At 42.5% G+C, this 14,527-nt stretch overlaps 1 protein-coding gene across 1 annotated transcript in view; it reads right to left on the bottom strand.

Annotated features, from left to right (window-relative positions):
* Window positions 1-975: 975 nt before the first annotated feature.
* The window catches only part of LOC310991881 (NACHT, LRR and PYD domains-containing protein 12-like), a gene marked incomplete at its 5' end in the record, with an annotated part of 36,161 nt that continues 22,609 nt past the window's right edge, over window positions 976-14,527 (bottom strand). The window contains 7 exons of the mRNA XM_083979812.1: window positions 976-1,372; window positions 2,721-2,862; window positions 2,950-3,063; window positions 3,337-3,611; window positions 3,831-4,045; window positions 4,291-4,343; window positions 6,709-6,983. Coding sequence (XP_083835938.1) covers window positions 1,032-1,372; window positions 2,721-2,862; window positions 2,950-3,063; window positions 3,337-3,611; window positions 3,831-4,045; window positions 4,291-4,343; window positions 6,709-6,983 — 1,415 coding nt within the window. The 3' untranslated portion in view covers window positions 976-1,031. The remainder of the gene's footprint in view (window positions 1,373-2,720; window positions 2,863-2,949; window positions 3,064-3,336; window positions 3,612-3,830; window positions 4,046-4,290; window positions 4,344-6,708; window positions 6,984-14,527) is intronic.

The raw sequence follows: 14,527 nt of genomic DNA, 5'->3' as shown, positions 1-14,527 counted from the left end.
GAGCAGTAGCAGGACATGAGCAGAGGAGACTAGAGTCACAACACACACTAGAAAGAAGGTTTTTGGAAATAAATAGTTTTTTAAAAGACCAATAACTGCAGCCGCAGCTGGTCGCGGAGTTTCATGTCTGATATTGTAACGTTGATAGTGATCAGCCCCGAGTGATAGGTAAACACAGGAAGTCACATGTGTCTATAAAGCATCCAGTGCTAACGGCTAGGGGGCTAGGCTACTGTTAGCTCTGTGCTAACGGCTAGGCTACTGTTAGCTCTGTGAGTTCTCAGCGGTCCGGACCCGGTTGAACTCCGGACCGGCGCGGCTCGACTCGGCTCGGTCTGGATTTATTTTCACCCTGAACCAGCGCATGTCCGGCCGCCAGCCCGGCTCGTTGAGAACTGTAATCTGTAACAATCACTTCCCCTGCGTCTCCAGTAGCAGTAGGCTAACAACAGTTTATTATAAAACTCATCAGTCATCATCACTGAGTCCGTTTATACGGTTTAAAACTCTGGTGTTGTGTTTGTTTGTGTTGTTCCCGTTTCACTCGCGTTCCTGTTCTGTTTACCGTTGCCATGCCAACGCATGCAGCAGGGAGGGAGGGGGCTCGTGGAGATGCGGCAGGAGCAGGGCAGGAGTGAGAGGTGGGTGGGACTTGTGAGGGAGGTGGAGCTGTTGATTTTCAAATGTTTGTGCTGTGCTGAGTGAAATGCCAGATCGGTAAGTATTGCTTTAAGTGGAAAATAACATTTATTATTAATTTACCACCCGGCTACACTTACAAAAAAAGAAAACAATATCCCACAAAAATGAAACCTGTTTCTTACTGTACACAGTTACAATGAGGTATTGGCCAATTAACCAGCAATCAGTTTTTCAATTCTCAATTTCAAATTATTGTCATTATATTGGTCTTTAAAATCCACTATTAGTCGACTCTGACAAGTCTGGGACTTTAAAGGGTTTTACCAAACGATCCAAAACATATAGGAAAAAGCGTTTCTTGTGAGACACAAACACAGGAGAGACTGTTTCTACCTCAGCTTCAGCTGTGTGGACAGGCAGGGATCAATGTCACACAGAACTCTGATTAGAATAAAACAAGCTGTTTCTCCTTTTTTTCGTACGGTATCGATCACCTCTCGAGCTTGGTCTGCTCTGTTTGTCTGTGCAATAGCAGACTCCCTTTCAGGGTCAGTTACCACTCCAAGCTCCAGGAGTTTATCCAGCAGACATTTAAGATTCTCCTTAGACACTCGCTCAATGAACTCAGTTCGAGCAGACCTCAGCTTCTCTTCCTCTGAGACTCTTGGAGTCGATGCTGAGACACTTGGAGTCGACGCTGAGACACTTGGAGTTGGTTCTGGACGAGGACCTGGAAGATGAACAAGAAAGATACTTGTGTTCAAAAAACACATCTGTGGAGTCGGCTCATTCCAGTTTTCGTGCCGGTGCCACTGCAGCGGCTTCATGTATGCATGTGCCGTCAAAGCGGTGGAATTTGTGCAAGTTTATGCAAACTTGTGCAGATTTGCTCATGTTGACGAGGAGTTTCTGGAAACTTGTGGTGCATTTTTGTTTGTCTTGGTGTGGGTAGTCAACTCGGTGGTTTTCATGGAGATATCTAAAGGTTGGAGGTTTTGCCCTATTCACGTGAAAAAGTTTTTTTGTATGCGTGTAAATGGGATGTGTTTGGGTGTTTTTCGGGGCTTTCCCCTGGTGGGATTCTTCGGGGCTTTTTTTCCCTCGCTCAGGACATGTTGAGGATGCAAAATGGGTTGAGTTTGCTTCTGTTGCAATTTGTTTAACCTTTTCTCATAAAATGACTGGACTATAAATACACATTTGGACGACGATAACGTGTGTCCACGTTTTACTCATCATTGATAAGCACAAACTGTATTTATAAACTACATGCTAATGAGTATTCATGTATTATAAATGAAGAATTCAGTATTTATTAATGCTTTACTAATGCTGTATACTTATTATAAAGTGGTACCGTTTATTGTCATATGCACTTTAAAATCACATCGGTTCTTACTTTGCTGGTCTCACTTTAAACAAAACAACCACAACAACCAGACTGAAATGAATCTGCAGAATAAAGTTGTACAGTCCTATAAACAAAAAAAACAAAAAAACACATCTGTGCTTTAGAAGCAAATTCAATAACAAGTGTAGGAATGGAACCACTCATGAAAAACAATCTGTCTCGTCCAGTTTGCTCGTCTCAGTTCAGGACTCTGTAGAAAGTCCTTACAGCAGTAACCCAGAAGCCACCAGTGATCACACCAGGCCGGACACAACTGTAAAGTCCATCCAACATCATTTCACAGCATTTTCAGCTCTAATGTGAGTTTAATATGACAACCTCTCACACTGGGACGACAACATGTGACAGACTCACAGGTTACAGACACATCAACAGGAACTTGGAGAAAGTGAAGTATCTGAGAAACACCTAAAGGAGAAGGGACGGTCTGAAGAGGGACGACTGATTCAGGACCTGATGGAGGACTGAGCACAAACATTTATAGTCCTTATTTTATTTAAGGTCCTTTCAGCTCCCTCATGAATCTCCTTGGTCCTACTCTGAACGCTCTCACTTGTCGACAAGAATGGATCACAGAATAAAAGCAGACAGAAGATGATCTGTGGCCCAAAAAGAACAGAGACACCACTCATCAGTCCAATCTACGTCTGGCGGATGAAGACTTTACCTGGCAGAGGAATCTGACACTCCCACACAGCTGTCTCTGTTTCATCTCGGACCTCTACATCGGCTTCCTCTGTGCTTGAAGGCAGGATGATCTGAAATGTTGGGTGGAAATTTGGTCCATAGTCCAGGTCAAAGTCTTTTTTCTGAAAACCAGCAGCATGTGTGTCAGTGTCTCCAGGTGAGTGACAGCAGTTTGAGGAAACACGTCAGCTTTAGTCTGAAACACTCACCTTAGGCTGGACTCTATTGGCGTGTGGACAGTGAACTGTATAAGTTTTATTTTTAACAAGTGTGCTTTCAGAAGGCATCTTGATCAACACACAGTCATTGTGCTTCGCCTTCACCTGGAAAACAATCAGATCATTTCATTAGAGTTGGGCCTGAGCCTGAACAGACAGACTGGTTCTACTGGGCTGGACCTACAGGACTGAGAGAGTCCTTTCTGAGCTCACACTGATGTTTGATCCTTGAGTTCATGTGAATGTTTGTGTAAGATTTGCTGAAGTGGTGGCAATGCAACACCGAGACATGGGAGTTAGTTCATGTCATCAGGTCATAGTGATGAGTTTAGAAAGTGAAGCAAAGTGAATCTCTAACACTTCGGTCAGTAGCCTTACCTCTTCCAGGGGGACGTTACGAGGCAGCAGATGCACATTGAAGTATTGCCTCCGTGCCGGGAAGCTTGGTTGGTGGAACAGCAGAATTTGGCTGCAAACTGATTTCATGTTGTTCCACACCCTCCATATAAGATCCTGAACCCAGACCAGGCCAAAGGCAGAAAGATGAGGAACTGAGATGATCACATGAGTGTCTGTGATCTCCAGTGGCTTGATGAAGCTCATTCCATCATCAGTGATGTGGGCGACAGACAGCAGACCGTTACAGAGCAGAGCTGTGGAATCACAGAGACAACAACTTCGTTACAACAGCAGTGATCATTTCAGTCACTGTTGTCAACATCAGGAAATTAATCAGGAGGCTGGTGAAGGATAGTGCCCTGATTTTACATTATAGTCATGTAATAAATGTACACGTTATTTAGATGGTCACACAACTTAAGTTACATCATTAGTTCCCATCATTGCTCTAACAAACACAATCACTTGCTCACCATCCTTTGTTTCACAATGTGGGAGGTGGAGCTGACGGACGGCATCCTCAGGACACTGGATGTTGAACAGCGGTCCTGCAGCCAACTTGCCAACTGAGTGGAGGCGGCTCTCATCCCATTGGACAGTCCTGTAGCGCAGCTCCCCCTCCTGAGCCACAACAAACACCAGTCCAGTTGAAGAACACTGGAACTGGCCTGGACCAGGACACCTGAACCTGTAGGACACAGAAAGCAGAGTGGCCACCTCAGACCCTGAGATGAAAAAGGTTCAACATTGGCTAAAACATTGTGTTCCTCCTGACTCAGCTGACTGAGAGCTGATCCAGCTGATGTTCCCTCACACAGTCGACCATGAGACCAACGATGCAGAGACACATCTGCTGTGGCTCAGGAGAAGCTGTGAAGGAAGAGGAAGGTCCTTTGGCAAAAACTGTGTTGACTGAGTTTATTGCATGTTTACCTGTATGAGACTTGTGTAGATTTAGTTTCCAGTTCAGGTCTGAAGCTTGACTGCTGCAATTCAGAGAGAAACAGTGTAAGCTGGTTTATTACAATTAAAAATACATTGTGTTGAGTGAAGCCAACAGATTTGTTCCACAGTCCCGAGTGACCTGAGGCACAGTGGACAGAGTCTTAGGGGACTGACAGGGTGACGGAGGGATTTGATGTCAGTGTAATAATTTACAGACTGTAACAACTATATATTATTCATGTACTTATTTATTTTCTGTATTCCCTGCATCACCTCGAGGTCACAGACAGAGCCAACATTGCAGAGGCGGTCATTGGTAGCTGTGGCCTCAAGGTCATCAGTGCCTGTAGCAACATGAGAACCCACTGGTGGATCTCAGCAGGAGGGAAGCTACCAAGCTGAAGTAGGAGGACTTTAGGGTGGAGATTCGCTCTGAGATGCTTAAGGCTCCTGATATTGTAGGGCTGTCTTGGCCTACACATCTTTTCAATGTCATGTGAAGGTTGGGTACAATACCTGTGAAGTGGTAAACCAGGGTTGTGTGCTCCAACTATTAAATATTACTCTTCCTCCCTGGATAATTTCACACCAGTGGACTGGAAGAGAGACTCTGACCGATTGTCAAACCATAGGGAGCAATATGGATTCTGTCCTGGATGTGGATCAGTGGACTTGCTCTTTACCTTTGCAGGAGCTCTGAGGGGGGCATGGGAGTTTGATCAGCTAGTCTACAAGTGTGTTGAGGACTTGGAAAGGGCTTACAACCATGTGCCCCTGGACACTGTGGGGGGTCCTCCAGGACTATGAGGTAACACGCTTGTTGCTACAAGCCATTCAGTCCATGTACAAGCAAAGAGTGAGATGTGTCTGGATTCTCAGAAGAAAGCCAAACATATTTGCAGTGTAAGTTGGACTTAACCAAAGTTGTCCCGATCTTGTTCATGATATTCATGGGAAGGATTTCAAGGATTAGCCGAGAAGAGGAAAACAGGGATGAGAATCAGGAGCTCCAAATCTGAGGCTTTGGTTCTCAAGCCAGAAAACACTGCTTCTCTCTCTGGTTTGGAGGTGAGTTGCTGCCCCAAGTGAAGGAGTTGAGGTATCTTGGGGTCTGCATGGGTGAAGGATGTAGTGGGAGATCAACGGACAGATCATTACATCTGGAACCCTCTACTTAACCTGCTGCCACTGAGACCAGGCCCCGGAAAAGTGGGAGAACATAGATAGAATAGATTACTATTATTATGCAACTTGTCTAGTGCCGACTGAAACCGCTAAACTATTGTAAGCGACGTGGATGCGGGTGTGTAAATGAAGGAGTCCAACAACGTACTGGGTTCTTACTCCAATCTTTTAGTAAGTCTCAACACACAACAGGTTAACAGACCGCCATCTTTTTCTTCCTCTTTTTCTTCCCAGAACACCCCCCAATTCCAATCCGTTCCCTAAAGACTCGAGCCCTGAACCCTCACTGACTAAAGTGACGTCAGCTCTAAGTGACAGAGTGTGAGAGTCTGTGAGGGTCCAGATGCTGTAAACATGAATGGAACAGCACTTACCCACTCTCACGACACGTTACCTTGACAACAAAATGTTTTTAACTCCGCCCTTGGACCGATAAATTTACTGTACTTTCAATACGCACAAGGTGTGCGAGGGAGGCGGACTCAAAACAAAATATTCCTGGATCAGATCTGATCAAATCATCATCAATAATCACAAACTGCACGTTAACACTGACAGTAAACTTCTTCTTTTCTTTTTATTTATTCCTTTTTTTGGCTCCTGTCCATTAACAATAAAGAGAGCGGCGGAGCTCTCTCTGACTACTTGTGTTAATTTCTTTTTTTTTTAACACTTGCGTTCCGACGGCATCCCATGTGTTATGGTTTGACTTCACAACGCTATGAACTGTGGGTAATTCCCCTACCCAAAGTCAGCATCGGTGCTGACTTACGGTAAGGGGGCAGTAAGGGCTCATTCACTGACTCACTGACTTGATGATCTGACAATGGAACAGCCCTCACACACTCACGGACTTCCCGTGAACGCGCCTCCAAGTCAGTGAGTCCGTGAGGGGTCGGATTGGAATTGGGCCCACCTCTCTCCTCTCTTCTTCTCCTTCCTCCTCACAATTCCTTCTGTCCCACTAGCACCGCCTAGCGGCTGACCTCGATAACACCATAATGAACAATTCTCCAAAACAATACATTAAACCCATTATGTAACCTTAACTTTTGCACCTAAAACATAACTTTCATCTTACACTATCTAAACTATGAGTTTGTTTCTACACTGAAGATCTCATTGTTGTTACCAGCACAGGAGATATTCTCTGAATATGTTTCCCCTCTGTTCAGCCCTGAAGTCTGTCTGGAAAATCAGGATACAATGTTTTTCTCTCACCTTGAGCTTTGTGTTTTCCTTAACCTTCAAGCAGTCTTCATCAAACCTCTTCAGCTTTGAGTCATCCTCAGGGGTCTTCAGCTTGGACTCATCCTCAGAGTCCTTCAGCTCTACTTTGTCCTCGGAGACCTCTGGCTTTGAATCATCCTCAAAAACGTTCAGCTTTGAGTCATCCTCAGAGAACATCAGCTCTGCCGCAGAGACCTTTGGCTTTGAGTCGTCCTCAGAGGCCTTTGGCTTTGTCTCATCCACAAAAACCTTCAGCTTTGAGTCACCTGTCGAAAGAGAAGAAACAAAGAACATCTCAGAAATCAGTGTTTGCTATTCTTCTCTTTATCATATGTCAGATATAAACTCCACCTGACCATGTGGTTTATGCTGCTGTCTGTCAATAGTTCAATTCAGTTCAAAGATCGACTAGGTGTTACAATCCCTTAAGACTACTGTATATTGTTCTTCATGCTGATGGGAGTGGGGGGTTCCACGCGTTGCAGGAGAGGGTCTTCAGCTGAGTGCAGGGGATTGCAGGCTTCATAGACGTCGTCAGGGCACCCTCCTTCATTGGTGTTTTAATGACTAACCCCCGACACCTCCAGAGGGCTCATCAGCACCACCTGGTGTCCCCTCTGCACTGGATCTCCTGCTTACTCAGCTGCTACTGCTGCTGCCTTGCAGCCTCGACACGTTCCTCTTACTACAGAGCCAGCGACTTGATTGCTCTGCAGTACTGGAAAGGGAGTTGATGGCCTGCCGCAGAGCTTGACCTCGGATCCCCAGATCCTTCAGGAGCCTCATTGTTTATCTGCTCACAAACCCTCTGCAGCCAACATCGACTGGGTGGACCTTGGTTTGTAAAAATGGGCTATACAAATAAAATTGCCTTGCCTTGCCACAGGAAATAGTCAGTGAAAATAAAGACAATTGATGATTTCAATGGAAAGTTTCTGATATGAAAGATGCATACACATCGAAATTGAAATATCACTTCTTGCCTATGATGACCCTGTCGGTTGTCCTTTTTTCTTTTTTTTTTTTTTTTCTTTTTTTTTTTTAATTTTATTTTTATCAGGGAGAAACATACAAAATCATTTCAGTGCCATTACACTCATACAGAGCAAAACAAAAACATGTATTTGGACAATAGTGTTAACATATTAACCAAGCTATTATTCCCCCTTTCATTTTACAATGTTTTAAATAAGAACATTTGAACAAAAGAAGTCACATTTACTCATTTTCCATCAAGATTAATAGACTGGTACTTCAAGCCTTGTAATAAAGGTACTTAAAGCAGTTCAGGTCTCCGTGGTCTTATATACCTGATCCACTTGGACCACCAACTCTTAAATTTCTCTGAATGCAATTTTAGAGCAAATGTCAGTCTCTCCATGATGTAGATTTGGTGAACAGTCCCTTGCCACTCTTCCAGTGTCGGTGCGTTGGGTTGTAGCCATTTCCTTGTTATAGCTTTCTTTGCTCCAATCAATAATATCTTCATTAAATATTTGTCCGCTATTGATTGAATATGTAATGCCGTGGTACAAAAGTACATTGAGCTGACATCAAATTGTATAGTCATTTGAAACATATACTCCAGACAATCAAGAATGTCATGCCAAAAAGATGAAAGTTTCGGACAATCCCAAAATAAATGATAATGGTTGGCCACATCTGAACCACACATCCTCCAACAATTTGTTCCACTACCCTGGTGTCTCTTCTGAGCAGGTGTTATAAAAAATCTCACTATGTTTTTCCATCCAAACTCTCGCCAGTTATGTGAAGATGTGGTTTTCCATTGTAATGTACAAATGTTTTCCCATTCATCCCCAGATATGACCAAATTTCCCTCCCTTTCCCATCTACATTTAATATGCAGGCTGTTGGAATTTGAGGCGTCTTGGAAACCTTTGTATAATCTAGATATTAATTTCTTTCCACACCCAGACTTATAAATTGAAACAAAAACCTTCAGGATGTCACTTCTCTGGTCCTCTGTCAAAATTGTATTTAATCGATCCCTCACTTGGAGGTATCTGTAAAAATCCTGCCTCTCTAAATCATATTCCCTTTTGAGATCGTCAAAACTTTTCACAGACCCATTGTGTATAAAGCAGCAATAAGCCGGCCCCTTTCTGACCACATTTTAAATCTATTGTCTGTCCTATTTGGAATAAAATCCGTGTCATAAGCACACCAACGTAATATGTTTTCTGCACCCTTTAAATTGTATTTCCTAACAACCTTGTGCCAGGTTCGTAGTGTTACTTTTATCCAGGGGTTATCCTTATTTGCAAGACTGTCTACACATTTTTTGTCTGCCATTGCTGCCTGTAAGGGTGGATCCACAGAGCCTCCCTCTTCTATTTCCTTCCACCTGGCTCTAAACTGCGAGTCACAGAGATACCCCAGGTTTCTTATCTGAGCCGCACAATAGTAGTCTTTTAAATTTGGCAGCGCCATTCCTCCCTTGTCTTTTGATAATTGCATTACTTTAAATTTAACCCTTGGTTTTTTACCCATCCAGGGGCCTCATTTATCATTGTGGATACACGTTTTTTTACACGCTCTTTCCCCCGTTTTGTGCGTACGCACTTTTCTCCGCCTAATTTGGGATCTATCAAACCAAAACCTGTCGGGAGAAAGTGCCGAAATTTACGACCAGTCTGACCATGGCGTACCGGCATTTACACGCTTTTTGAAGAACAGGAGGAATTGGCGACGCCGCTGCAGAGTCAGAGAACTGCAGTGTGCGAGGGAGAGAGGAGCGCGGACACTGTTTGAAGTAGCAAGTGGTGGTGATGATGACCCCCCCCCCCAGCACCCCCACCACCACCACCACCGCACACGTGTTGACGTCGGCACTTTACATGAAAAGCACAGCGACTCTGATTTTTCCCCTGTGCATCTACACTAGTTTGCTCCTAAATACTGGCTTTATAAAACGAATTTCGTTTTCTTTTGATATCACATTGATATTTTTCCCTTGCATGTAGGCTACACCTCTTCCACAACCAGTCTGTCCAGTCTGGAAAATAATTTCTGCGACGTGCGTGTGTTACCAGACTGTGGACACACACAAGCAAGCAGCAAGCCCAATAATGTCGGCGCAAATCAAAGCAAATGAGAAAACATGATCGATATTTTTTGTGTGAATAATATTTATTGTAGCCTATTTAACAAAAATTGGTGCTGCCCAACATCATTTTAGGAAAAGTCACAGACTGGTGGACTTCAATGTTTTTTTTTTATTTTATTTTTTTTTTTATAGCTATGCACAAATGAAAATCAAAGTCGTGCAGTGAACGGCAGTTGGGGGTTAGTGGAAAGGGGTGCAAAGTAGTACTAACTGGCAGTGGAAACCCTGCTTTAAATTATTATGACATAATCTAAAACAAAGGGGCAGATTAAATATGATTCTTCTTCTTTCTGTTCTGTTTCATTTAGATTTGGGAGTTTTTTGTTTTTATTGTAGCCTTTCAATGCAAGATGATGTTTCTGACTGATATTGCTGTGTTACCGTGTATCTCGCTTTCAGAGAAACTCTGCTTCTTTCTCCGCTCTCCGTCCGTCTGTTGTCTTCACCGTCTTCCACTGACGTCATTCCACATGTTTCCAGAGTGCACATGGCTACTTAATATGCACGTAACTGATTTGCATTGACCATATATGGTTGTGTGGGGCCATTTAGGGGGCTGGGTATGAGGCGTGTTCTCATCCACGCTTTTCAAGGGAAATACCGTGCAGCCGTGTGTACGCGGAGTTTGATAGATCTGAAAAGAGTGTATATTTTTTGGTCGTACGCACATTTTGCCTTTCCGTCGTACTGAAAATTTAAGAGGACTTTTACACGCTCTTTGATAAATGAGGCCCCAGATATATCGAGAAATTAATTTCTGCCATTCAATGAACTGTCGATCACTTATTTCAATTGGTAGTGATAGAAAAAGATATAACAAGCGTGGTAAAATCACCATTTTGACTGATTCAATCCTTGAAGTTAGACTGAGAAAAGGTAAGTGATTCCATCTGGAGATATCTGACTTAATCTTAAGGTTAAGAGGAATATAATTGGCTTCAAATAATTTTGTAATATCTTGGGTAAGATTAATCCCCAGATACTTCATTGATTTTTTATTACAACTCAGGCTGTATTTAGTTACCGAATCATCTGGCAGATTAAAATTAAGAGTCATAACTTGAGTTTTCTTAATATTTATCTTATAGCCTGATAATTTACCAAACACATCCAGAGATGACATTAAAGTTGTTAGGGATGTTGATGGTTGGGATAAAAATATTAACACGTCATCCGCAAATAAGGATATTTTATGTTCCTGTCCTGCTATATTTATACCTTTAATTTGCTCGTTTTGCCTAATATATTGACTGAGAGGTTCTATAAAAAGGGCAAAAAGAAGTGGCGAACAGGGGCAACCCTGTCTACAGGAACGCTCCAAAACAAAAGAATTTGAGAGACTGCCATTTATTTTTATTCTTGCTGTTGGATTACTATATACAGCTTTGAAGGCTTCTATCAGAGTAGAGTGAAAACCAAATTTATCTAACACCTTATACAGAAAAGTCCATCTTACTGAATCAAACGCCTTCTCTGCATCCAATCCTATTAACATAGCTTGTGTCTTGTTTTGCTGGATATGCCACATAATATGTAGCGTCCTCCTCAAACTGTCTTGGGTCTGTCTCTCATGGATAAATCCCGTCTGGTCAAAATGAATGAGAGATGGCAAAAGTTTTTCAATTCTTCTAGCTAATATTGACATATAAATTTTATAATCTAGATTTAACACTGAGATGGGTCGATATTGTTTACAATCTAATGAATCTTTGCCTTCCTTTGGTATTACCGAGATTATAGCTTGCTTCCATGAGGGGGGGATCTCTCCCTTTTTGAGTGCTCCGTTACATATCTGGCACAGTTTTGGAATCAACTGATCCTTGAAAGACTTATACCATTCGGCTGTGAAGCCGTCCGAACCTGGGCTCTTATGTGGTTTGAGTCTTGATATTGCTGCCTTGACTTCTATTTCAGTGATATCCGCAATCAAGACCTTATTTTGTTCTTGTGTAATTGTGGGAAGGTTTAGGGATTCGAGAAAATTCTTCATCTCGTCTTCATTATCTAATTTTGGTTGTGAATATAACTCCCTATAATAATTTTCTAAACTTTGTTGAATTTGTTCTGATCTATGCTGTATATTCTTAGTCTGGGGGCATCTTATCTTATTAATAGTGGCGTCTGCTTGTTGTTTCCTCAGTTTATATGATAACAATTTCATTGCCTTGCTACCTGCCTCATAGTACCCCTGTTTAAGAAATACCAGTTTCTTTTTAATCTCTTCTGTGGTTATGTCATCTATCTCGTTTTGCAGTTGTTTAATTTTAATTGATACTTCTTTGGTCCCTGGTTTAGCTTGATGTTCTTTTTGTAATTCTTTGAGTTTCGTGTATAGAGAATTGAGCCTCTCCTGTCTACGTTTTTTTAGTGATGAGGAAATAGAAATTACTTTCCCCCTCAGGACTGCCTTAAATGCATCCCACACCATAGGAGGAGACACTTCTCCATTGTTGTTTTCTTTAAAATAGGTATCTATTGCCTTTTCTAACTCTTCTTTTACCTGGGGGTTATTCAATATACTTGAGTTCAATTTCCATAGTGTAGATTTTAGGTTATTACCAATATCAACTGTCATTAATATTGGTGCATGATCAGACACATCAATTGTTCCAATATCACATGACTGAATTCTCAATCGTTCTCTCTTAAATGCAAAGAAATAGTCAATCCTTGAATAAGTAGATTGAGGTGCAGAGAAGTAAGTGTAGTCACGGGCTGTTGGATTAAACTCTCTCCAAACGTCTACTATGCCAATTTCTTTCATTACTGAGTTTATTTTATTAATCATGGATTTGTTATATCCTAAATTGGAGGTGGAAGATTCCATTTTGGATAATCTAATATTCATATCTCCTCCACATATAAGCACACCCTGAGCTTCCGCAGACATCATGTCAAGTATTTTTTTATAAAAGGTCCAATCACTCCCAGGAGGAGCATATATGCTAAACAAAGTTACCATCAGCCCTTCGATCCTTCCCGTTATCATTACATATCGGCCTTCCTTGTCTTTATTCTCTGAAATGTGTTCATATTGGACTTGATTTGAAATAAGAATGGCAGACCCTCTTCTATGTCCTGATTTATAGGATGAATAAAATACATGTTTGAAGCCTCCTCGTCTCAGTTTTGCATGTTCAGTTTCAGATAAATGCGTTTCCTGAAGGAATGCTACCTGAGCACCCTCCCTTCTCAGTTTTGACAGTATCTTGCCTCTCTTAATAGGATTAAGTAATCCATTTACATTGAAGGAGACCACTTTCAACATATTACTTGCCGGTACCATTACTAAGATTTGTTTTCCAGTTTTTAGATGGAGTTTGTGTGACATCTCTATTTCTGCTTTGAACTGCAGCAAACACATGAACAGAACAACAACCAATGAGGATAAACTGAACATTCGTTAGGGTTTCCAAAGGTGGGGTTAAAAGAAAAACCCTGTGTGAGGTGTTTAAGTGCGGCCCTGGAGAGGGAAAGCCTCTCTTCTGCAAGAGGGCCCTCATTTGTAATGGATTCAGCCAAGATCTCATCCACAGGTGTGCCCCCGACATATCAATCACCCTAGATTAGGCTCTATGAAAACTGAATGAAGTCAAAAAAAAGGGAAGCTTTGCGCAGAGAATATGCCCCAGAAAAATAAACAAAAAGTAAAAACAATATTATTAGTAACCTTTACGCTCTCCCACCTATATACTTCACTTTGATGTAATAATTAGGTTACGTGTGTTACATGATTACATGAAAAAAAAGAGAGAAAAGTTAAGTTAAGTTACTGCTTTAAACATTCTTTCTGGCAGTGGGGGTGTTTTCTTAGCATCATCATTCAGAGTCTTTTACACTCGTTCATTAGACAACACAGAAGTGAGGAGTGAGTTTCTGCTTCTCAGAGATAGCCGAACAATGTCCGAGCTTAAATCAAAAACGTCCAAATCTAATCAAACTCCTTTTAAACAATACTTGCGTGATCATTTTCTACTCGGCCATATCTTGACCTCTCTGCTCCGGGTCCCAGTTGAATCTCTGGAGCTTGTCTTTGACCGTCTGTCCTCGGCGTGTGTGTGTCTGTGTACGTTCCCGTCTGCCGCTCACCGACCATGACAGCCTCCGGATCCGCTCCAGCAGCGTCTCGGGTGGTTTCAGCACTGTGACCGGCAGCCCCTTCTCTGCCATCTCCTTCGTTGCTTCCTCGGCCGTGTTGTAGGTGCGCGTCCCTTCCGCGTAAAAAACTCGAAGTCTGGCCGGGAAGGGTGTCTGAAAGCGGATCCCTTTTTCCTTCAGCACCCTCTTAGCTTCCATGTACTGTTGCCTTTTCTTCAACACACTCGGTGCATAGTCATTGTCCAGATTAATTTGTTTATTTCTCCACATGAAGCCCCTTTTCTGCCACGCTGTTCGTAGGATTTTCTCTTTTGTCTTGTAACTCAGAAACTTAATAATTATGGATCTCGGAGGTGCTCCTTCTCTTGGCACGGGTCCAAGTGCCCGGTGTGCACGTTCAATATGAAGATCCACGTCTTCAGTCAGAGACAAGCCATGTTTTAGCAGTTTTCCGACAAACTCTATCATTGACGAGGACTCGTTCTCCGACTCCTCCGGGACGGAATAGACTCTGATATTATTTCGTCTGGATCTTCCCTCCTGGTCGTCCTGTCTTTCTTCCAGGTGTGCTTGTAGCTTTAT

The sequence above is a fragment of the Trachurus trachurus genome (genome assembly GCF_905171665.1).
Source record: "Trachurus trachurus genome assembly, chromosome: 9".
NCBI lineage: Eukaryota > Metazoa > Chordata > Actinopteri > Carangiformes > Carangidae > Trachurus > Trachurus trachurus.
This window is presented reverse-complemented; position numbering and strand designations above follow the sequence as displayed.